Genomic DNA, 26,097 nt, shown 5'->3' with positions numbered 1-26,097 from the left:
AAGTCATCCCCATTGCCCCAGCTATCACTGGGCCAGTGTCCATGTAAATGAGGCCAACCTAGGCTAGCCAGCACAGGCTGAGTCTCCAGATGAACATAGATGTATAATCAAGACCAGTGGAAATCAGCCATCCTGGTTATGTCCAGAAGAACCACTTTAGCAACACAATGAATTATGAGGAATAACAATTGTTTGTTGTTTTAAGCCACTGTGTTTTGGGATAGTTCGTTAGAGAGCAAAAGCTAACACAACACACATGAGGGAAAATGTTTCTCTTAACTCCAGGTTTACTCATCAAGTAAATAAGACATCCATCCATTTAGTTGCCCATTCCAGAAACTTGGTGTAATGGATTGAAATATTGTTCAGCAGATATAATCTCACTCCCCATCCCGCACCATGGGGCAGAGTATGCTTCTCTGACACACTGACTTTGGGCTTGTCCATTCAACATGCTCTGGACAATGGAATGTGAGCAGACATGATATGTACAGAGCTTTAAATATGCTGTGTGGGGGGCCGGCCCAGTGGCGCAGCGGTTAAATTCGCATGTTCCGCTTCTCCGCGGCCTGGGGTTTGCCAGTTCGGATCACGGGTGCGGACATGCCACCGCTTGGCAAGCTATGCTGTGGTGGGTGTCCCACATATAAAGCAGAGGAAGATGGGCATGGATGTTAGCTCAGGGCCAGTCTTCCTCAGCAAAAAGAGGAGGATTGGCAGCAGATGTTAGCTCGGGGCTAATCTTCCTCAAAAAAAAACAAAACAAAACTCTGTGTGGTTTGGCCTGAGTTTTGTATTTCTGCCCATCAACCTGAGAAGACTATGCCCTGAGTTGCTACTACTCTTAGAATGATGAGGAGACCCAAACCAAACTCAGAGACTAGAGCCCACCCCAGCCAATCTAAATTCTGAGGCAGAGACATCCTGGACAACCCACAGACATAAGAGAAAAGTAAATGCTTATGATTTTAAGCCACTCAGTTTTGAGCTGCATCATAACATAGCATCATCGTGGCAGTAGCTGACTGATGATTGGGTTGTCCACAACATCCCTTTTGCTCAAAATCCACGCCATCCGTCTCCAAGTTCTGTCCGTTCTATTTGTAAATATGCCTGGAATCTGTCCAGTTCTCTCCATCTCCATTGCCACTGCTCTAGTTGCATCCACTGTCACCCTCTTTTCAGATTTTTGCAAGAAACTACCAGTCCCCCTGCTTTTCCTCCACTATGTCAGTCTCCACAGCCACTGTCACTGCCTTGCTTAAAACATATCTGTGGCATTCCATTGCATGTAAGACACAACCTAAATCCTCGCAAGGTGCTGCAGAGTCCTTCCCCTGCCTCCCTCTCCAGCCCCATCTTGCCGTTGTCTCTTCACTCATTATGGTCCAGCCTCACTAGCCTTCTCCATTGACACATAGGGGTTGGAAGGCTGTCCACTTTCTGAGTCAGTGGGCAGAAATTGGGGCATTACTAAGCACCGTCTTACTCTTTTTCTGTAATCTGTATTTGTGAGGTGAAGTAAGGGTACATCATGTGCCAAAGCCGGGGGAGGATTTTCTCAGTCCTTCCATTGGTCTCACAGTCATGAGGGTGCCACCAGATTCAGGCTGCCCGTTAGTTTTAATTTCTAGTGGGATCTCATCTTTTCCTGTCTCAATAAACATCTTAGCAGAAAGCTAGGAAAGGCTGCTGGCCAGATACCATTTCAGTTAGAACTCTGGGACAGCTGTAGCATATAAAGAAGGGAACAAACACTGACTACGGGTGTGTGAGGTGGCAGACACTATATTAGACACTTTATGCACATTGTCTCAGTGCATACACACAATCACACTGTGAGGTGTGCATTATTCTGTTCATTTACACATGAGGCCCCTTAGACTCTGACTGGTTCAACCATTCAACAAATATGTCTTGACCACTTTTTAACATGATTGATGTACCAGGTGCTGAGGACAGTTTTTAACAAGTCAGACCTTGTTCCTGCCCTCGAGGAGCCGACAGCTGGGTGGAAACACACAGTTGGCAGGGACCAGTGCAAAATAAAAATGGAGTCTCTGGTTCAAAAATCATTAAAAATTTCAAGATGGCAACAGCAAAGCATTAAACCAAGTGTAGGGTCCTTATAAACACGGTACCATGTGCAACCACACGGATCACATGCCCACATAGCCTGCCTTGCTCACACAGTCAACAGACAACTGCAATATAGCACAATCAGTGCTATAATAGGTAGAGCGTGCAGAGGAGAATGGATCCCAGTCTTGGGTGTGTGTGTGTGTGTGTGTGTGTGTGTGTAGGGGGAGGGAGGACAAAGTCAAGAAAGCCTTCCTGAAGAAATTACATCTAAGCTGTAGCTATGGACTATGATGGTGGAGAAAGAAGAAGGTGGACAAAGACAAGCGATGATTTAGAGGAAGAATTGACCAGATATGGTGAGATGACATGGGGCATAAGAGGGAAAGCAGAGTCCAGAAAGGTACTCAGGGGTGTGTGTGTGTGTGTGCGTGTGTGTGTGAGGTGTGTGAGGTGTGTAGGTAAGGGGGTAGCATGTCAGCCACCCATAGAGGGACTATGGGAGGAGGAATGGGTTCGAGAGAGTAGAAAATAATTCGGTTCTTGAAAGGTTTAGGTTTAGCATACCTATGGGATGTCCAAATGAAGGTAACCTGTAGGTGATTGGACACACCAGCTTCTAACGCAGAAGGAACTGAGGAGGAGTTAGAATTGCTCTCATCAGCGTGAAGTTAGTCATCAGAGCATGAAATGGATGAGGTTATTGAGAAGGTTGAGGGAGAAGAGAAAGAGGGACTTGGGGAAACCCCTTAGGGATGGAAATTCTGAGCAGATGGACCACGGAAAGTAGCCCACTGAGGCACGAGCAGGAGCGGGGCTCCTGAGGAACTTGCCTAACCCGTTACGTCAGCGTCGGAGAGTGTGCTTCACCCTCTCTCTATGGCCAACATGGGATTTGTTTTCAAATCACAGCATCCAAAGGAGGTTAGCAAACTTGGATGAATCTAAGCTGGCACTGATATCTAAGAGGCTCAGTCTGAAGGGTGATGCAGAGAAACGGGCTTCTTGAGACAGGTGGCCCCTGAAGTGTGTGGCAGGGCCCCGATCCCTGGAGCAGTGTGCCTTGCCCACATCTGGGGACACCTGGATGGAACACAGGTCCTGAGGCGTTGGGGCTAGCCACGACGCAGGTTGTCAGGGACTGTTCGAGGCTGGCCTCCACTCTGCCAGGGAAGCTGAAGTGCCATAAACTGGGTATGAGAACCGCTCCGAGGTTGGGAGTGCAGCTGCAGGTCCGTGGGTCTGCAGCAGGCCACGACTGTCCGCAAGCAATGGGAGCCACTGAGCTCAGGGCAACTAAAGCAAATTCAGAGCGTTGGAGGCTGCCAATACATTGCCGGCCTCCGAGAGAAGTGACTTAGAAACAGGATAGAACCGAGCCGGTGGGATCTCAAGACTTGAAGTTGAGTAGACAGTACAAGGCAGGAAGTGATCGGTTTGGAGCAAACTACTTACATGTTCTGTGCATTTGGGCAAGTTAATCAACCTCTCTGTGCCTCAGTTTCTCCATTATAAATAGGAGATAACGACGGCACCTACCTCACAGGTTTATTATGAGGATTAAGTGAGTTAATATCTGTAAGATTTCAGAGCAGTGCATGCCACACATAATAAGAACTTGTTATATAAATAAAACACTTTCATATCCTTTATATCTTAAATGCCACTTCTTCGGGGAAGCCATCTAAGACACACCCAAGACAAGGCTAGGTTCCCCTTTTATGTGATTTCATAGTGCTCCGTACTAAGTGCTGGCACACAACAGATTCTCAATAAATATTGTTGAATGAATGAACGAATGAGGATTGCGTCGTCTTCTGAATGCCCAGCATGTGGCGCAGCCCGACACAGGAGGTGCTCCTTATGTGATGGCTACACTGAACTTAACTTGAACTCTAGAGAGAGCCCTAAACCGAAACTATAGATTTGGGTCTTGTCACCACACAGGTGTTCGTTACAGTCATGGGAGCCGATGCAGGTATGCTGTGAAAAATATTAACAAGGGTACGGCACAGACCCAGCTGATCAGAAGGGAGATGCCACAGCAGGTCCTGGTGGCCCCACCCCGCCAAGTGCCATCCCTTTAGTTTCTGGACCATGGGGAGCCTCAGAGATCCTGGAGAAGGGTGAGGCGCTTGGGCTGCAGGTGCGAAGTATTTGGTTGGCTCAGAGTAGAGGTTCTTTCCCACCAGGTGAGGAAATATTGCACTATATTAACAACAGCGTGGCTTCACAGGTGCAAAATGGCTGAGTGTCAGCCCTGGGCCCTGAAGAGAATGTGAGGTAGGAAGAGGTTGACAGGAAGAGCAATCCCGGGAGCACGGTGTTTAAGAGACTCGCACAAGAGGAAATTCCTGCGAAGGAAATTGGGAATGATTGAGCAATGGAAGGGGATTTTCTTGGATTTTGTCCTAAAATTCAAGAAGACTTCTGGAAAAGCTAGTCTATGGTGTCAAATGCTGTAGTAACCACAAGTCTATGGAAGAACAAAGGCTGTCGCTGGGGACATCTGTATTAAACTGGTGGCAGTTCCCAGAACGATGTCCCAGGATGCTGAGGGCCCCCAGGATGCTGATTTACTGGAACGAAGAGTAAGTGAGAAATGAAGACGGATCTGCAGGTATCTTCTCTCTGGAGAGACAAGGTTATTTGTCTTGGTTAGAGACGGCTGCTAGTGTCAAGAGAGTGCCTGGCTGTTTATTAATTTACATGTTTGTTTGTGAAAAGAGAGACCCAAGCATACTTAAAAGATATGAAAGGGCCGTTAGGAACGGAGTATCTGGAAATATTGAAGCAAGGATAATTAAGAGATTTTAATTATAAGATTGCTGTTTTTTGCTGTCTGGGGGAATGTAAAGCCAGGAAAAGGAATACACACATTTTCAAATATGCATGTATCATTCATGAAGTTGATTCTATTCTGAGACCCATGAAGGTGCTTATTAAGTTATTAGGTCCTGGAAGGGGGAAATTTCATATACCGTATTTCAGAGAGCAATGTAACAATGCCTGGTCAGAAGGGAACACGAGTGGGAAAAAATAAGCAATGAAAATAACAGACTTACAGGATACTGCCAAATAGGAGCTTGGAGGAAAAATAAATTGCTCTAGATATTACTGTATTCCTAATAAAGTATCTGAGGCATTATAAAGGACATCTGTACTTAAAATCACTCTTTAAAAATGCAGAAAGTAACCAGCCAATTAAGAAGGAAGAGGGAGATAAAATGGAAAAATGGAAAAAAAATGGAAATGGAAAAAAATGGAAAAAGAAAACACAAAAAGCAAATATGGTAAATGTTTTAACACACGCTAAGACAATATATGCAATTCATAGTACCGTCTCTGCAGATGACATCACAGAGCATAAAGAACAGATGGCAAAATTTAAAATAGGAGAAGAAGGGCTGTCACTTATTAGTCAGCTCCTATAAATTATCTCTTATCTTCATGACAACCTTGTAATAGAGATCATTTTTTTCCTTCATTTTACTTGTAAGGAAACTAAAGCTCAAAGAGAATATGAACTTAGTTATCAATAAAGCTGTTTTCTCTACACCAGGTTGTCCCTGTCGGGAAAAAGAGACAAACAAGGCAGAGAAACGTGAGGGGAAAATGTTAAGGGTGACAATGGTGAGCTCACAGCCCAGATTTTTATGCACCGTTCAAAGCGATCATTATAAAAAATGATTAGAATTTAGTCGAAAATAGAATTACCTATGATAGACATATTATTAACATTTGAATAGTATCTTAGTGTTTTCTTTGGATTTTCTCCAGGAGTGTCTACTGCGTGCTTTGTTTTTACCCCAATTATTTCATTAAATCTTCACAAAATTCTGAGAATGGCATTTGTATTTATTCCTATTTGACAGATGAGGAAAGTGAAGACTAGAAAAATTAATGACTTGCCAAGGATCATAGAGCAAGTCAATGATAGAGCTGGGACTCATTCTAATGTCTAATATCTGGTGTTCTCATACCACAGGATTTTTTTAAAGTTAAATCTATTTTTTTAATTGACCTATAATTCACATACCACAAGAAATTCACTCTTTTAAAACATACAATTCAATGATTTTCAGTATTTTCACAAGGTTGTGCAGCCATCACCACTATCTAATTCTGGAACATTTTCACAACCCCAAAAGAAATCTGGTACCCATTGGCAGTCACTCTCCTTTCCCCAGCCCCTGGCAGCCACTAATCTACTTTCTCTTTCTACGGATTTGCTCAGTCTGGGCATTTCATATGAACGGACTCATATAAATGTATGGCCTTTTGTGTCTGGCTTCTTCCACTCACCATGACGTTTTCAAGTTTCATTCACGTGGTAGCAAGTATCTCAGGATTTAAGAGTTAGGAGACAACTTCTACTGAATCCACTCACTCTACAGATGGAGAACTGAGACCTAGGGCAGCCCATATATTTAGTGGCATTCAAGTCTCCTACCCCCAGTTCTGTATTATCTCCTCCACATCAAGACCACCAAGACAGTCAGTATAATGAAGGGGAGATTCCACAAACAGCTTAACATATGATGTTAATTTGATACACATACATTAGAAATAACATATGGTAAGAAAACCTGATATTTTATTAAATATTTTCAATTTTTGTAAGGAGTCCCATAAATCACGTATTGCATGTGACACCAGAATGGTACCAGATGCTCGTGTAGGAAAACAGGGCATAACTGCCACAGCATGCTACATGAGGTCAAGTTAGATTTCACTCTCTATGTATAAAGGTAACTAATTAAAAACAAAGTGTGAATTACCCTCAGCGAAAGTTCCAAATTTTCTCCTCCCCAGAGATTCATGTCCTTGTCGTACCGTCCAATCTCATTAAAATACTGCCTATCTATAGCAAAAATTCCTCCAGCCATTGCAGGTGACCTAAAGAGGACACATAAATATTAAATTGATTCCACAGATTTAGTCATTCTGGACTTTTGCCAAAATTATATTGAATATTAGCAATAGCAATTAAAAACTAAAAAGCAATGATATTAACTAACATCAAAATTATCTTAATATAGCTTTAAGTATGTAAAATTACTAAATTACAACTATAACTACCTAAAAGTAGGCAATAACTTTTACTTAGCTCTCACCACATTATGTAAGTAATATATTCTACACATCGTCTTGGTGAGAGGGAAAATTATCTTTAGAATGTGAGTTCCCCATGGGAAGATGATTCAGTTGAGGAGTGGAGTTTAGAAATCTTTCTCCCCAAGGAATTAAGTGAATTGTAATATTTACTTCTGGGAAAACCATAATATTACAAAGCATCTTTTTTGGTCCACCAATAGGAGGGCCCAATAATACCAAACTAAGTAGTTTGAAAATAATTACATTTTCATTCCTTCATTTGTTCAAAAAAGCATATATTAAGCATCTATGATGTGTTAAGGATAAGTTAGTGAATCAACAGGCAAAGGTGGAATTAGGGCCCTCAATTTGAGGTTATTGCAGTGGTCTCAGAGAAAAACAATGGAATCTTGGATAAGGGTATAGCAATGAAGGTGGTGAGATGTGGCCGAAATCTTGATAGATTTTGAAGATGGAACCAGCAGATCTGCTTATGCGTGGGGTGTTCGATGTTCCAGGAAGAGGTGAGTCAAGGCTGACTTCAACGCTTTTGGCCTGGGTACCTGGAAGGTGGAGTTGCTGTGCACTGAGATGGGGAATGCTGTGGGCGGAACAGGTTTTTGGGGGAAGGTTGCATTTTGGACATGTTTGAGGTGTCTATTCAGCATGCAAGTGGAGATGCCAGTAGGCAGGTGGATAGATGAGTCTGGCATTCCGAGAGAGGTCAGGGCTGGAGGCATAAATACAGGGGTCATCAATCTAAGATCGATGAGAATCACTCTGTGAGTGAGAGGAGTGGAGAAGAGGACAAAGGACTGAGCCTTGGGCACTTGAACAATAAGAGGTCAGAGAGAAGAGGAGGGATCAGCAAAGGAGATGGGAAGGAGAACCAGAGAGACAGGAGGAAGACCAGGTGGTCTGGAGGCCAGGGGAAGACTGGGTGTGAAAGAGAAGGGAGAGGTCAGCAGCATGGAACACTGCTGACAGACCAAGTGAGACGAGGCCAGAGAACGGAATATTGGACTTAACAGTGTGAAGGCCATTAACAAGTTTCAGCTGGGGGCGAGGGGCAAAGCCTGAGTACAGTGCATTTAAGAGACAAGAGTAAAGAGTTTAAGAGAATTGGAGACAGTGACACAGACAACTCTTTCTGAGGGCTTTCTAGAGAAAAGGAAAAGAGAGGTAGCTGATAAAATAAGGTTATTTTACTTATTTAATTTTATTTTTTTTGAGGAAGATTAGCCCTGAGCTAACATCTGCTGCCAATCCTCCTGTTTTTGCTGAGGAAGACTGGCCCTGAGCTCACATCCGTGCCCATCTTCCTCTACTTTATATGTGGGATGCCTACCACAGCATGGCTCGTCAAGCGGTGCCATGTCCGCACCTGAGATCCGCATCGGCGAACTCCAGGCCTCTGACGCAGAACGTGCGCACTTAACCGCTGCGCCACTGGGCTGGCCCCTATTTTATTTTTTCAGTCGCAAGAAATAAGAGCATGTCTATATTCTGAAAGGAGTGATCCCGTCTGGTACACTGGATGATGTCACCCTGTCTGGTACGCTAGAAGACTGTGATTACACGCAGGCCAGAAAGCCTCGTGGAAAACTCTTGCTCCCCTGTCACAGCACTGTATTGCAATTATATTTTTACCTGCCTTCCTTCCCTTTAGAATACACACCTTTGAAGGCAGGGGTCACGTTTTCTATCATCAGTACGATGCCTCACACACAATAGGTACTCAGCAAATACCTATTAAATTTACACGTTAAGTAATTTCACAAAACAGTTCTTAAAGTTATGCCATTGGTCCCATTGAAAAAAGGGCAAAAATATGTGCCACTCAAAGAATTCAAATTCCGCCTTCCTCTCAAGGGAGAAAGCTTTTGTCCTAAAACTCTTGAAATCGCTGGGCAGTGTGTGTCTCTCAGTGGGAGCAGTGTTGCACGGTGGTGGTAGCTCAGCCGATGGTCTGAGACAGCAGCAGAAAGTGAAACGGGCCACGTTATGTCCTTAGGAAAGGCCCTGGGTGGAGCAGAGGAGCCGTCCCCGGGAATGCTGCTCCAGCACGTCCCTCCCTGGACCACCAGGTGACCGCAAGACCACCACCATCCTTGCCTGTTCTAAGTTTCCCAAAACTCATTGTCATTAGAACTATTGCAAGTGGGAGAAAAAAGTATCTTCAGATTTGAACACTAATTAACACCATGGCTAATATCTAAAATTTATTTTTTTTAACCCTTTAAAACAACCTATTTTTCTTACATATATTGTTATACCTTATAATTGATATATTAAAATTATAACACATATGATGTGTATAATATCTATTCTCTATATAAACATGCATACACATATATAATCACACAATTGGTATCATACTGATATAATTTGTTTATAGCCTGATTTTTTATTTAACATATTGTGAGAATTTTCATTTTTAGTTAATTAGCCTTCAAAAACTTTAACTATGTAGAATTCCACAAAACATGAATATACTTTGTTAACCATTTCAATATTGAACATTTTATGTTGTTTTGATTTTCTTACTGATACAAATATTGATACAATATACAAGTCTGTACTTATTTCTCATTAACTCCTTAAGGATAAATTCCAAGAAGTGGAATTATTGCATTAAAGAATAAGAACACTGGGGAGGCTGGCCCCGTGCCGAGTGGTTAAGTTCGCGCGTTCCGCTGCAGGCGGCCCAGTGTTTTTCGTTGGTTCGAATCCTGGGCGCGGACATGGCACTGCTCATCAAACCACGCTGAGGCAGCGTTCCACGTGCCACAACTAGAAGGACCCACAACGAAGAATATACAACTATGTACCTGGGGGCTTTGGGGAGAAAAAGGAAAAAAAAAAATAAAATCTTTAAAAAAAAAAAAGAATAAGAACACTGGGGCCGGCCCCGTGGTCTAGTGGTTAAGCTCATGCACTCTGCTTCGGCAGCCCAGGGTTTCACTGGTTTGGATCCTGGGTGCCGACATGGCACTACTCATCAGGCCATGCTGAGGCAGTGTCCCACATGCCACAACTAGAAGGACCCACAACTAAAATATACAACTATGTACTGGGGGGATTTGGGGAGAAAATGAAGCAGGAAAAAAAAAGATTGGCAACAGCTGTTAGCTCAGGTGCCAATCTGAAAAAAAAAAAGAATAACATTTATAAGGTTTTTAACTTATATTGCCAAGTGGTTTTCAAAAAGCATGTAAAATGTACATACACTAACAGCATATTAGAATTCCAAAACTGTTGCTTTTCAGTATTTAAATATTAAGAATACTATTTCCCTGTTGAAATTCTTAGAGCCTAAAAAATACTAGATATGAGAGATGTGGAAATATTATAAAAATTATAAGTTAATTTTTTTGTTAAGTGGAACACCACAGATACTTCTTGTTAAAAGTAACTTTATTTTAAATTATTTTGAGATGAACTCAAAAGATTTATGCTTTATTTTTTTTGAGTAAATGAAGATTTTTACATAATACATTTTATTTAAATGAGGTATATCTTCGTTCTTTTTCATTCTGAAGTCTGTAACATTAACAATAGCTACCATTTATACAGATCACTTCCTCTGTGTCAGGCCTTAAACTATGAGCTTTACAAGCATTGGCTCATTTAATCCCCTCAAAAATTCAGAGAGGTAGGAGGTAGGTATTATTATTATCATCACCATTTTACAGGTGAAGATACTGAAGCTGAGAGAGGTAACTGGCCCAGCTAAGGGATGCCTTCATACACAACCCCAGGGAAGCTAGTCACCTATAGCCTCTGTGAACAGTGCCTCCTGGAAATGTGCAGTGCACAGCCTGTGCAGTACATGGCAGCCCTAAACAGCTAACAAGTGATGGCTGAAGCAGAGGAAAGAGCAGTGGAAGATCTTTCACACACAGTGGAAGATGTGTGAAGGAATCTGCACATTATCCTTAAAAGCAATGGAAAGATAATAAGCAAGATTGGTGACGTGCAAAATAGGATTTAGAAAAAATTAATGTAGCAACAGAGAGATTGCAATGAGGGAGGCCAGGCCTGTAGGCCAGACTGTCCGTCATGGTGTAGAGTCTGAGCCTGGGGCAGTGAGGGCCTGGACCGCGGGGACAGGCAGAGGGATGGAGAGATGTGATGTAAAAGTCATCCCAAGGATGGTTCTTCTGGAGCTGGTTAATCCCTGGGCTAGAGCAGGCAGTGGGAGAGTTGAAGACGGCGATACAGCGTTCATATGTGGTCACACTTAACGGCTGCATAACATCCCATTCTGAAAGTGCGACATATCTCCTCCCAATTCTTAGGTGGTCTTTCTTTCATCCTTGAATGAGGAGGCCAGGTTGCTTACTAAGAGGAGGGAGTCGGGGCAGGGGCAGGCATTGGGACTAAGGGGAGCAATACAGGTTTGGCATACCCACTTCGGGGGACGCGTGGATAAAGGGATGGCAGAGCATGCAGGGCGCTAGTGGGGGATGCCGCAGCTGAAGGCACTGGCAAGAAGAGAAGTGAATTAAAGATCAGAAAGACTGGACAACAGAAGAAGAAAGAACACCGTGAGAAGTAAAAGGAGAAATCAAAGATCTGGAGATCTCGATGATGTCCAAAGGGAGGTGTGGGTGGAGCAGAGCAGGAAAAAGCTAGGAGGGTCCTGGGTTATGGCCAAAGAGAGGGATATCTGGTAATTTAGAAGATGGAAGGTGCAGGATACAGCTGGAGGAATAATAATAGCTAACAATTATAAAATAGCCAACATTTATACAGCACTTATTATGGACAGATGCTCTTCTAAGCTTGGATACGTCATTTACCTCTCAGAACAGCTCTGTTATTCTCCAGACTTTATGGACAAGGAAACAAGGCACAGAGAGGTTAAATAACTTGCACAAGATCATCCAGCTCTAGCTGAGTTAAAGTAGAGGTCAGTACGCGGGACTCGCTAGGCTATGGTATTGGAAAATTTACTCATGTGGTTTGCGAAATAAAGAGGTTAACAGCAAAAGAAGAGACATGAGCTTGGCGTCAAAGTTATCAGTTAATGTGAAGAGTGACCTGGAGGAAGTCTCTTCAGAAACAGCCTCACAAATGCAGTTAAGAGTCACAACATTCAAGCTGTTCTCTCATTCAGAAGTACATTACCTAAGACTGATAATCTAGGAAAATCACATTTATCTCAACCACAAAATCACAGGTGGAAGCACTTGGATAAATGTTTTATAAATGAATTTGACAAAGATAGCGATGTTTTCTGGGCTATCCACAGTGCTGATAGTTTGTTCATTGATCGACATACGACTTGCTCCTGAGAAGCAAGTCCACATTCCAAGATGGACATCCAGAATCAGAGGGATACCAGCCATGGTGGTGTTCTGAACCGGGGTGAGATGCTCACTTTCATTGGCAGAAACTCAAAACCTACCAAATTCTATTGTTATAGACTTTTAGAAACAAAATACATAACAAAGTATTTCTCTTTATTAAACTCAAGAAATCAAAGGAATAATCTCTGGAAGCTTCTTTCCCCACACCACCCCCCAACCAGTTCCCAACACATATGCACCCTGTCTCTATCACCAGAAGTCTTACCGGATGGGTGCAATGGGTCCTTCCGGTCCGTCCATCTCATAAGAGAAAACATTATCCCATTTAAATTGTAGATGCCAGTTGAAAGCTCCCCTTACAACAGGAGAGGGCTTGTATTTCAGTGTCATGTAATCAATGACATCTATCAGAGGACATACTACCATTTTGGGGTCTTTGGCAATGGCGAGCAACAAGGGTTCCAGCCACACTTTATTCACCTCGCAGTGGCTATCCAGGAACACCAGAACATCCCCTGGGGAGACAAGAACAGACTAGCGTTAGTGCCTATGGATGAAACATCTGACAACTGGAATCAAAGTTCAACACAGGGCCAGCCCCGTGGCCAAGTGGTTAAGTTCGCACGCTCCGCTTTGGCGGCCCAGGGTTTCACCAGTTCGGATCCTGGGTGCGCACATGGCACCTCTGGTCAGACCATGCTGAGGTGGCGTCCCACGTGCCACAGCTAGAAGGACACACAATTAAAATATATACAACTATGTACTGGGGGGCTTTGGAGAGAAAAAGGAAAAATAAAATCTTTAAAAAAAAAAAGTTCCGCACCGCGAGTCTTTGTGGAGCATTTACTATGTGTTTGGCTCTTTCAGTTTCATTGTGGGAAGACAAGAAACACATATTTTCCTTTGTACCAAAGATGTGGCACACCATGTGCCATAGATATTCAGAAGACGTTGGTGAACTGTGGGTTACAGAGCGGTTTGGGGAAGATTCTAAAGAGGCAGGTGGAACTGAGCAGGTCTTCAATTGAAAAATATCATTTGAACTTGGCCTTGATCAATCAACTCAATTTAGCAATGCTTACTGTCAGGATACCTTCTTAGGTATTTCATTTGGTGCTTGGGCTGCAGAGACGCATAATTATTTTTGCTCTTGAGGTCAAGCTTTAATGAGAGTCTATTCTGCTTAGAGAACACGGGAAAAATTGGCATGGCCAAATAAAGAACATATGTTGTTAAAGTACATTAGATGGGCTCAAATTGGAAGGGACCTCAAAATTCAGGCGCAGAGTTTAGACTTTTTCTCATAGCCAACATAAAATCATACGAAAGCACAAAAAACATCACATGTTTACATCAGAAGACAATATTGTTAAAATGGCAATAATCCCCAAACCGATCTACAGATTCAATGCAATCTTTATCAAAATCCCAGCTGGCTCCTTTTGCAGAAGTTGATCCTAAAATTCATACGGAAAGGCAAGGGACCTGAGTTAGCTAAAACAATCTTAAAAAGAAGAGAAAAGTTAAAGGAAGTTGAAGGACTTCCTGATTTCAACAGTTACTATGAAGCTATAATAATCAAAACAATATGATGCTGGTGTTAGTATAGACATATAGACCAAAGGAGTCGAATTAAGGGTGCAGGAATAAATCAAACATCTATGGTCAACTGATTCTTGACAAGGGTGCCAAGACAATTCAATGAGGAATAAATGGTCCTGAGACAATTGGATACCCACATGAAAAGGAATGAAGCTGGACCCCCTACCTCATGCCAAACACAAAAATTAGGTCAATTGGATCACAGACCTAAAAAGGTAAGAGCTAAAACTATACAACTTTTAGAAGAAAACATGGGCGTATGCTTTGTGACCTTGGGTTAGACAGCTTCTTAGATATGACGCCAAAACCACAAGCAACAAAAGAAAAATATAGATAAATTGGGCTTCATCAAAACAAAAACCTTTTGTGTATAAGTAAACATCACCAAAAAATAAGAGAGATTATTTGCAAATCACATATCTGATAAAGGACTTGTATTCAGAATATATAAACAACTCTTACAACTTAATAATAAAAAGACACCTTTGTTAAAAATGGGCAAAAGATTTGAATAGACATTTCTTCAAAGAAGATATACAAGTGGCCAATAAGGATGTGCTCAACATCGTTACTCAGTAGGGAAATGCTAATCAAAATTACAATGAGATATCACTTCACATTCACTAGGATGGCTGTAATCAAAAAGACAGGCAATAGCAAGACATGGAAGCAACCTAAGTGCCCAGCAACTGATGATTGGATAAAGAAGATATGGTGTATATATATACAATGGAATACTACTCAGCCATAAAAAAGGACAAAATCGTCCCATTCACAACATGGATGGACCTTGAGGGTATTGTGTTAAGTGAAATAAACCAGATAGAGAAAGACAAACTCTGTATGACTCCACTCATGGGTGGAAGTTAACATATAGACAAAGAGAACTGATTGGTGGTTACCAGGGGAAAGGGGGGGTGGGGGGGAGGGCACAAAGGGTGAAGTGGTGCACCTACAACGTGACTAATGATAACGTACAACTGAAATTTCACAAGATTGTAAACTATCATAATCTTAATTACAAAAAAATAAAAAGACAGGCAATAGCAAGTGTTGGTGAGATTGTGGAGAAATTGGACCCCTTGTCCTTGCTGAAGGGAATGTAAAATGTTGCAGCCACTTTCAAAAATTATTTGGCAGTGCCTGAAAAGTTAAACATAGAGTTACCATATAGCCCAACAATTCCACTCCTGGGGAGCATGCATACACCCAAGAGAAATTAAACTTAGTTTCACATGAAATCTTGTACATGAATGGTCAGAATAGCATTATTCCTAATAGTAAAAAAGTGATAACTCCAATGTCCATCAACGGATGGATAAACAAAACTTGGTGTATCCACACTGTGGAATATTATTTGGCCATAAAAAGGAATGGAGTACTGATACAAGCTACAACATGGATGACCCTCGAAAACATTACGCTAAGTGAAAGGAGCCAGTCACAAGAGACCACATATTGTATAATTCCACTAAGTGAAATGTCCAGACTAGGTAAATCTATACATATAGAAAGGAAATTAGGGGCTGGCCCTGTGGTGTAGCGGTTGAACCTGGCCCACTCTGCATCGGTGGCCTGGGTTCGTGGGTTCAGATCCCAGGCGTGGACCTCCACCACGTGTTAAGCCATGCTGTGGCAGTGACCCATGTACGAGGTGGAGGAAGATTGGCACAGATGTTAGTTCAGGGCTAATCTTCCTCAAGCAAAAAAAAAAAAAAAGAGAGAGGAAGATTGGCAACGGATGTGAGCTCAGAACGAAACTTCCTCACCAAAAAAAAAAGACAAATGAAAGTAAATTAATCATTATCTCCAGTTTGGTGAAGGGGAGGGGCAACAGGATGAAAGGGAATGGTGAGTGACTGCCAATGAGTATGAGGTTTCTTTGTAGTGGGACAAAAATGTTCTAAAATGAGGTTATGGTGATGGTTGTACAACCCCATGAACATACTGAAAAACATTGTATTGTATGCTTTAAATGGGTGAATGATATGGTATGTGAATTATATCTCAATAAAACTGTTAAAATCTTTAGGGAAGAAAGAGCCATATTGGAAAGAAAGAGTACATCCTCCAAATCTTACTATAAAATACAACTATTCTTCTATATGATTCGTAACAGAATTTTAAATCATTAAAAATGATAGAAACTTTATCCCTCAGCTCACATCACTGGTTTCTTAACTATCCATCCAAAATAGTGTCTACACAGACAAGCAAATGCTCATGTGTATTTATTCTACCAGCTCCTTGAATAAGCAGGACTCTTGGGAAAAGTGACTTGATTTTGTTCCTTTAAATGCACAGGGAGGAATGGTCCTTTCCTTGCCCTTGGTTACAGACCAGAGCAGGCTCCAAGTCTACTCCACTTGCTCTTGGGTTATGGAAAGTCTTAGACGGCAGTCACGTTCAGTTGAAAACACAGTCTCAGTCCCGCGATTAGAGTCTCCAGGCCCAGGCTACCATGCGACTTCCTTACCACACGTGGACCGCTCATCGTCCTCCCCCCACCACGAGGCAGCCCTGCAGGAAGGCCGCTTGCTTTTGGATTAGTCTTCTCATCTCTTCCTTGCTCTTCTCCTTCCCTAGCTGGCTGCCTGCGGTTTCTGACCTCACTAACAGCCTAAGGAGAGTGAGAGAGGAGAAGAAAATGGGGCAGGACAGTTCTTTCCTGGTAAGACAGCGGGGTGCTCTCGGAGCTGATGCCCTCCCTCTGGGTGTGGCCGGCAGGGTAATCTTGAGGAGCCCCTCCCTTCCCATCCCTGGTTGTCTCTTATCTGCAGTTTCCTTCAGCTGGGCAAATGCATTTTATTCGGGCGGTCCAGACGCCCTCCTCTGCAACTTAGGGTCCCGTGTTCGACCTCTAGCCTCTCCTCTGCTAGACCCTGTCCATCCTTCCAGAGAGTCCCATTGGGCACGCTCTAAGGTGATCTTTACTGCTCTCCCACTCAAACATCCATCGCCTGAGGATATTCTGCCGTTGATACAGACACTAACAGGGAAGCAAATGTCGTTGGTCCTGCAGCCAGCCACAGCTCTTCTTTTGCCCTTTTGACAAAAGGCAAGAAGCCAACGATAGTCTACTTCTCCTCACACGCATATATTTCTAATTTTGTTGTCTTGATGTCTGAGAATGCGCCGAATCCCCAGTACGGGAAATTCACATCGAGTCCCCTCGCCAGGCTTCGGCGAGCAGCTTTCTCCAAAAATCATCTCTAATTCTAACCATCTGACTCACCGTGGCTGAGTTATCTTATTGCTTCTCAAACATCTATTTTAAAATTTCTTCACGGTGGTGTGTCTGACAACTCACTCTGGAATATACGTCTGCTGTCTTCATGCCTCAATCAAAACTGAGCTAGAGTCCTATTTTGAACTTACGTAATTTTTCATACTATTGGCAGCACACACACTGTTCAACACTTTGCACTTTTCACTTAAAAATAGCTTCTATGCTATATAACGTTAACATTTAAAAATTATGTCTGCTAATTTGATAGGTGAAAAACAACATCTGGTTCTCCAAAAAAGATATACAAGTGGCCAACAAGTACATGAAAAGATGCTCAGCATCATCCGTCACTAAGGAAATGCAAATTAAAACCACAGTGAGGTACCACTTCATATCTACCAGGATGGCTAGAATTTAAAGAAAACAAACTCAGAAGACGGAAGATAAGGAGTGTTGGTGAGGATGTGGAAAAATTGGGACGCTCGTACATTGCTGGTGGGAATGTAAATGGTGCAGCTGCTATGAAAAACAATTTGGCAGCTCCCAAAAAGTTAAACAGAATTACCATATGACCCAGTAATTTCACTCCTAGGTACATATTCAAACGAATTCGGACAGACACATGTATGCACACGTTCATAGCAGTACTCTCTACAACAGCCCAAAGGGGAGACAGCCCAAATGGCCGCCAGCAGGTGGATGGAGAAACAAATTGCCGTATATCCATACAATGGAATGTTATTCAGCCATAAAAAGGAATGAAGCGCTGATACACGTACATGTAGATGAATCTCAAAACCATTATGCTCAGTGAAAGGGCCAGACACAAAAGGTATGACTCCATTTACATGAGATGTCCAGAAGAAGTAATCTTGAGACAGAATGCACACTGGCAGTTGCCAGGGGCTGGAGAAGGGCAAATGGGGAGAAACTGCTTAATGGGTGTGGGGTTTCTTTCGAGGTGATGAAAATGTTCTGGAACTCGATGGAAGTGGTGGTTGCACAACATTATAACTATCCAGAAGCAGGTGGACTGCCAGGAAGTCAGATAATTACTGCCCTCCAACTCAAGGTCAACCACCTACAGAGAGGTCTCTTTCTAGGTATTTTAGTGTTCTTTGCCACAAGTGTGGTGGCTTAAAACAACACAAACGGATTATCTTACAGCTCTGTAGGTCAGACGTCCAACACAGGTCTTCCTGGGCTCAAATCAAGGCGTCAGCGGGGGTAAATTCCTTCCTGGAGGCTCCAGGGGAGAATCTGTTTCTGTGCCTTTTCCAGTTTCTAGAAGCTGCCACCTTCCTTGATTCCCTTCCTCCATCTTCAAAGCCAGCCGCAGTGGATGGAGTCCTCGCGCACATCTCTCTGACCCTCTGACCAGAACCTGGGAGGTCCTCCAGTCTTAAGGGCTCGTGTGGTGAGAGTCGGCCACCTGGATAATCCAGGCAAATCTCCCACCTCCAGGCCCTTTTCTTTAATCACAGGTGCCACCTAGGAAACATATTGACAGTCCCAGGGATTGGGGCGACGTCCTTGGGGGAGGGCATTATTCTACCACACTAGACAACAGAACAGTCTCATTCCATGCGAACGTGAAGCAACAATGACGCCCTCAGCGCCAGCTTAGGTTTGGTTAACCTTTTTCTTCTAGGACACCAGTCTCTGCCTTCTTGGCCGCTTGCTGACCATCCGCGCCAGTTCAGTGAACAACCCACTCTTGTGTCTTCACTCCCCCGATTGCACCGCATTTATTCCCCCAAACGTTGTCCTCCGCTGTGGCCCACCCTCTACGCTTTCCACAGGGCCCTCGTTTGAAGTATATTTCCCTACACTGACTTTTTCCACAAAATTCTCCTACAGCCTTCTTGCCTCATGTGAACCCTGACTCTCCCCAGAAGATGCTGCTTCCCCAGCAATGTCACTGGTCAAAAGTTCCTCCTCCTCCTCAAACTCCATGAATCCTTGGGCCCTGGGCAACATCAGCATTTCCCGGCAACCCATGGCTGCCTCCAAACCATAGCGTGTCTGCTCCCATCCAAAAACATCCCCTTTCCTTTAGAGTCATGCCATCTGCTTATAGCTTTCTCTTCCTCACCTTTTCTCCATTTTGCAAAACCCCCGCCTTCTAACTCTCCCTAACGGAGTTATCTACCCAGTCAGTCGTTTTCCTTCCTTCCCTGGGGCACAGCACAGAGTTCGTCACAACACTCTGTCTCAGCTCCTGCAATTTATGGGCAGCTTCCGTAGTCACATGGGCAGCGCCACCGACACAGACAAGTTGACAGGAAGTAATAAATACTATGAGTAAAAGTCAATGAGATAAGGTTGATCGAGAGGGGTAGGCACTTGCTATCTCACATAGGGTGGTTTTGAAAGGCCTCTCGAATAAAGTGACATTTGAATAGAGAACTGAACAAAGTGAGGCAACAGGCTATGCAGACACCTGGAAGAACATTCCAGGGAAAACATCGTGTGCAAGGGCTCTGAGGTAGGGGTATACGTGGTGTGTTTGAGGAGCAGCGAGAAGGTCAGTGCATCTCGAGTAGAGTGAAGGGGAGGCGAATGAGTGAAGAGTGAGAGCAAAGGAACAGATCTGGGAGACTCTGCTAGAGATAAAGAGAGTCACTTCACGATAGTGCAAACGTCAGCTCCTCGGGTAGGTAACACAACTCTAAATGTGCATGCACACATTAATGGCATATGAAAATCCATGTCCGTGTTCAATGGGTACAGTTTATTTTATGTAAATTGTATCTCAATAGAGTTGATAAAAATGAAAAAAAGAATAAGCGGGCATGGACAGCCCCTAGTAGGTGCTACCTAAATCCTTGTTTGGATGAGAGAATACATGAATAAGTTAATGATGGGTCACCAGCTGCTGCCTCACCTGCTCGCACCACAGGGTGGCACAGCTGCTAACCTGGGAGCAGTGCCTGGACCAGGCAGCCCACAGCCCGGGGTGGTGGCAGGCAGCAGGCGAATATAGATTGACAGCTTGCAAGCACTGACAAAATTACAAGAAAAATGAATAGACAAATCCACAATCTTAGTTAAAGATTTTAATATAACCCTATCAGAAATTTATAAATCAAGTCAAATTAGATGAATAAAAATATAGAATATTTGAACAACAAAATTAGATATATACACAGAACCTACAACCAAAAAGAAAATTTACATTTTTAAAAAATACACATGGGAGTTTTGAAAAATTGGCCCAGCTTTAAGACACAAAGGAAATCTCAACAAAACAGACCACAAATTCTAACAATAATATAATTAACCTAGTAGTCAATAATTAAAAGACAATTTAAAAAATTTCTTATGTTTGGAAAGTTTAAAAGTCACTTCTTAAAAACTACCTAGGCTAAAGAGGAAACCAAAAAAGATACCAGTGCCTAGATAGCTTATAGGCCAATTTTATGCAACTTTCCAAACACTGATAATTTATTTTATGTAGATATTCATAAAAAAGGAAAAAGTAAAACCGTACGATTCATTCTATGATTGTAGTAAAGCAAAGTATAAGAAAACAGTACAAAAGAGGAAAATTATAAACCAACCTTACTTTTGAACACAGAGGCAATGTGTGTATATGTGTGTGAGAGAGAGAGAGAGAGAGAAAGGATGGTGGGGAGAGGGAGAGAGAGCATGCGCGTGTCCGAAGCGGGTGTTGTAAGACGTTAATATCTAGTGAATCTAGAGGAGGGTTTATATAACTGTTCCGTGGGTTTGAAAATTTTCAAAATAAAAAATTAATAAGACTCTACTTCTTCTCCCTAAAAAACCCACAAACTTTATGGTAGTATTATGGGTTGATTTTGTCCTTCAAAAAGATGTATTCAAGTCCTACCCCTAGGACCTCAGAATGTGACTTTATTTGGAACTGGGGTCATTGCAGATGTAATTAACTAGGATGAGGCCCTACTGGAGCAGAGTGGGCCCTTAACCCTACATGACTGGTGTCCTTATAAGGAGAGGGAGATCTGGACACAGACAGACACACAGGGAGGAGGCCGTGTGACCAGAGACGGGGACTGGAGTGACGCAGCTGCAGCCAAGGACTGACAGCCACCACCAGAAGCTGGGAAGAAACAAGGAAGCATTCTTTCCTACAGCTTTCAGAGGGGGCACAGCCCTGCCGACACCTTGATTTTGAACCTCCAGCCTCCAGAACTGGGAGACAATAGATTTCTGTCGTTTTAAGTCAGCTGGTTTGTGGTCCTTTGTTACGGCAGACCTAGGAAACTAATATTGGTAAACATAATATTTAAGTGAAAATTTAGAATTGTTCCCATTAAAGTCAGGAACAGGGAAGGGATGCCTACTGTCGCCACTTTTATTCAACGTTAGAGAGGAAGAGGGAAAATTGTCTATTTTCTGTTAGAAGATGCAAGAGATTCTATCAACTAGCCAATAACATTTACGAGAGTTTATGGAGGTTTCTGGTTATAAAATCAAATATGCAAAAGAATCTCATTCCTATATATCAATAATAATTTAAAAATGCAACAGAAAGGGGCCAGCCCCGTGGCTGAGCGGTTAAGTTCGCACGCTCTGCTTTGGTGGCCCAGGGTTTCGTCAGTTCAGATCCTGGGCGCAGACATGGCACCACTCATCAGGCTGTGCTGAGGCGGCATCCCACATGCCACAACTAAAAATATACAACTATGTGCCCAGGGGCTTTGGGGAGAAAAAGGAAAAATAAAATCTTAAAAAACAAAAAAGCAACAGAAAGATCCCAAATCATAATTTTAAAAAAAACACAAAAACTCAAGATAAACAGAAATAAATCTTTGCAAGTGATATCTATGGAGAAAATAATAAAACATTATTGAGAGAACATGAAAGCAGATCTGGATAAATGTCCATGGATGGGAAGACATCATTAAAAAGATGTAAATTCTTCTCTATTTTCATCTATAAACTCAATGCAATTCCAAGGAAGATCTCAATAGATTTTTTCATGGAACTTAATAAGATGATCCTAGTTAAGATGATTTTGCAGAATGAAGTGGAAATATTTGTCCTACCAGATATGAAAACTTCTTATCAAGCTATCCTAATCAAGAGAGGGTATGATTAGCCTAGAAATACGCAAATGCAATAATAGAGCAGAAGAGAGAAGCCAGAAATAAACGCAGGAATATACAGATATAAGTGATGGGAGTAGCATTGCAGTCCATGGAGAAAGAGTGGACTGTTTAATGAACAGTGTGGGGACAACTGGTTATCCATAAAGAAGAAATTAGATTAGATTCTCACCTTACACCGTTCCCAAAACAATGAATTCTAGGCAGATTAAACATGTAATGTAAAAAGCAAAAATTTTCAAAATGCAGAATATCATCATGATCTCAGAGCAAGGAAGGATTTCTTAAAGAGGACATAAAAATCATAAGGAAAAATATTGATAACTGATTATTTTATTATTTAAATTAAAGCTGGTTGCAATTATAATAATAAGTCTCCAAAGTACATAATGGCTCAAATTCAATAGAAACTCATTTCTGCTCTTTAGCAGTCCAAGGCGGGTGTTTCTGATGAGGGGGAGCCCTTCTCCATGGGGCCATTCGGGGACACAAGCTGAGGGAGGCTCTTCCATCTTCAACCATGGCCTCCAAAGTCACCTAGTCATCTCCACCCCCACCAGCTAGAAGGGGAGACAGTGAGGAGTGAGACAAGTCAACCTCTGAAAAGCCTTAGTGGAGAAATGACACGTATCACTTGCACTTAAATCCCGTGGTGAAAACATAGTCACAAGGCCATGCCTACTGCCAGAGAGGCTGGAAAGTTCAGTCTAGCTCTGCGCCCAGCAAGAGGGAATGGGTTTTTTTGTGAACTGAAAGACTTAAAAACTTCTGTTCAACATAAGACACCATCAACGAGGATGGAAAGACAAGCCGTAGACTGGGGAATGATAGTCTCAGTGTATATAACACATGATTTGTATCATAAAGGACACCTTGAGATCAATAACAACAATACAAACAACCCAGTCAAAAAGTTGACAAGGGATACAAACAGACAAAAGTCACAGAAAAATCTATAAACAACCTACAAAAATATTAAAAAATAGTCTACAATGCTAGTAATCAAGGAAATGCCAAGAAAATAAAGGATACCAATTTTTGACCAATTTTGGCAAACATTAGAATAACTGGTAATATCCAGTGCTCGCTAGGCTCCAGGGCAAGGGCCTTCCTGCACCCTGTGATGGGGCTGTTAATTGGTGCAATCCTTTTTAGGACAATTTGGCAGTATCCATCAAAATCTCAAATAAGAATTCCCTTTTGCTCAGCAATTTCACTTTCAGCAATATATCCCATAAGTACAAGCACACATTTGCAGAAGATATATGTACAAGAATTGCCAGTGCAGCATTTTTTTTGAGTAATGATATAAAATAAAAATGATCAATTGAAAAGTGGCTAAACAAATTATCACAATTCATTATGGAATCCATATGGAATGCCATACTATGCAGCAATTAAAAACTGAGGTAAGGGGCCAGCCCGGTGGTGCAGTGGTTAAGTTTGCATGCCCCACTTTGGCAGCTGGGGTTCACAGGTTCGGATCCTGGGCGTAGACCTAGCACCACTCATCAAGGCGTGCTGTGGCGGTGTCCCATATAAAAATAGAGAAAGATTGTAACAGACATTAGCTCAGCGACAATCTTCTTCAAGTAAAAAGAGGAGGATTGGTAAAAGATGTTAGCTCAGGGCCAATCTTCCTCACACACGAAAAACAAAAAAACCCCCAAAAACCTGAAGTAGGTCTTAGGCACCATCATGGAAAAAGTTCCAAAACATTAAAATTAAATTAAAAGAGTAAGTCTCAGGACAATATGTATAGTATGATCCCATATATTTAAAAATCCTTAAAGGTGTGTGTGTGTATACATACATACACACATATGTATATAAACACATGAAAACAAAGGTCTGAAAAAACATAGCCCATGCTGTGTTAGTGGTTTGTATTGTGTTCTGCACAATGAATATGTAGTATCTGTGTAGTTGAATAAGAGAATGTCTCAAATGATCATGCCAACATAGAAAAAGAGAATCAAATTTTGCTTTTATTTGCCCTTCCACTAAGTAAGAAGGTGCCTCTCTAAGGAACAGAGACATTTTGTCAGATTGCAACATGGGCTGATGAAATACCCCTGAATGTTACCCATCTCCTTTGGCTCTAGTTTAATATTCTGCAAACAACCCTCTGACCATTAAGTTTCCAGGACGCTTGACAGTTGGAATGCTCAGATCCCCCTCGGGACGCATCCCCCAGCATGCTGACTGCTCACGGCTCACAGTCGAGTCCCTTCTCAGGAACTGCCCTTGGTGGAGGATGGGGTCTGCCTTGTCCAACGTGATGCGCCTTCCCTGGGGGGCGGGGGTGTCCTCATCCATGCCTGGTCCCCTTACCTGGATGTGGGACCTCTCTGCACCGCTCTTGGTGGCTCAGGGGGCTCAGGTTTCCCTTTAAGAGAACCTGCTGTGAGGAAGGGGTCTGACCGCTTCCAAACCTTTGGGATCTACTGCGGTATTCACACCAAGGCCATGCTCTCCCCAGGGGGCTCCCAGCCAATGACCAAGCACTGCGTGGGTGTGTGAGGAGGGGCACCGGATGGGGGAGGACCAGAGCTGGGCCATTTGGGCCCAATGCAGGACTCCTCTAATGGGCCATCTGGGGCTCCCCACTAGCCCAACTGAACCTTTCTGACAGCCACAGAGCAGACTGAAGCTCTTTCAACCCAAACCTCTCTCCCTTCACAGGGGTCAGGTCAGAAGCTTCCAGCCCACACTTCTCCTTCTCCCCTTACCCTTCACAAATGTTTCTTCCATGAACTCATTCTCCTCTCATCTCACCTTGGTCTCTGCTTCCCAGAGGCCCTGAGCTGACACCCATCCTAGTTGCAGAGTTTCCTGTGGGATCGGCAGCTGCCCCACAGCTCCCCTCTCCACACAAAGTCCTGCTTTCCTCACTCCGTTACAGGCGTGGTTCCCAAGAGCACCCCAGTGGGCTCGCTGCACGGGCAACTTCATCTCAGAGTTTGTATCTGGAGAAACTCATCTCGTAACAGGGGGCTGACACAATGGCCCCTGCAAAAGGATATCTTTTATTTGAGATAACAAATTGACATTTCGAAGTAGAATACTTTCAGAGCCAAAAGCAGATTAAAGATTCACAAGGCTGAGATATATTTCTACTCTTCTGTTTACGTCAGGGGGGACATGGAGGGCCTCCCTGAGGATTATTTCTGCACGGGCAGGAAGACCTCTGTGACATAGATACTGAGTCATTGTCCCAAGTTCATACCTGAAGCAAGAGAGGCTCCAATTAGCCTTGCTCGAATCAGTCCCTCTTTCTTTTTGTTTCTTATTAATTTTATCTTTCCCCGAAAAAATTCCAGGTGATGGTCTAGTTTTTCTTTCAAATCATCTGGAAAAAAAATCCAACATTTGACTATTTATAGACGGTAACTACAGAAATTAAAGCAACTTATCACAATTTTGGTTGATCGCTAAAAACCATGCTATTCTCCAGAAGTTCTAACTTTAAAAGAAAATTTTATCCTATGTAAGGAAGAGAAAGAAAAGTGATTCAGCATCAAAATCAACTGTAAACATTCTTCTTTGCTTCTAGTGAGATATTTCTATCTTAATAAATCACTATTAAAATTTTAAGAGAAAAGGCATGAGCTATGGCGCTTTGGAGCAATCTGACTTTATTACTAACAGCTGGCTTCTAACTTGGTAGTAACTCTTAGGC

The 26,097-nt window shown here is 42.7% G+C and overlaps 1 protein-coding gene across 1 annotated transcript in view; it reads right to left on the bottom strand.

The window, feature by feature from the left end:
- GALNTL5 (polypeptide N-acetylgalactosaminyltransferase like 5) overlaps nt 1–26,097 on the bottom strand; it is a 65,101-nt gene that overhangs the window by 7,371 nt on the left and 31,633 nt on the right. The window contains exons 6-8 of the mRNA XM_008523590.2: nt 25,645–25,767; nt 12,757–13,006; nt 6,861–6,978 (exon numbers count right to left, since the gene is read on the bottom strand). Coding sequence (XP_008521812.2) covers nt 6,861–6,978; nt 12,757–13,006; nt 25,645–25,767 — 491 coding nt within the window. The remainder of the gene's footprint in view (nt 1–6,860; nt 6,979–12,756; nt 13,007–25,644; nt 25,768–26,097) is intronic.

Source organism: Equus przewalskii, chromosome 4, assembly GCF_037783145.1.
Source record: "Equus przewalskii isolate Varuska chromosome 4, EquPr2, whole genome shotgun sequence".
NCBI lineage: Eukaryota > Metazoa > Chordata > Mammalia > Perissodactyla > Equidae > Equus > Equus przewalskii.
The sequence above is the reverse complement of the archived record's forward strand: the minus strand, read 5'-3'. Positions and strand labels throughout refer to the sequence as shown.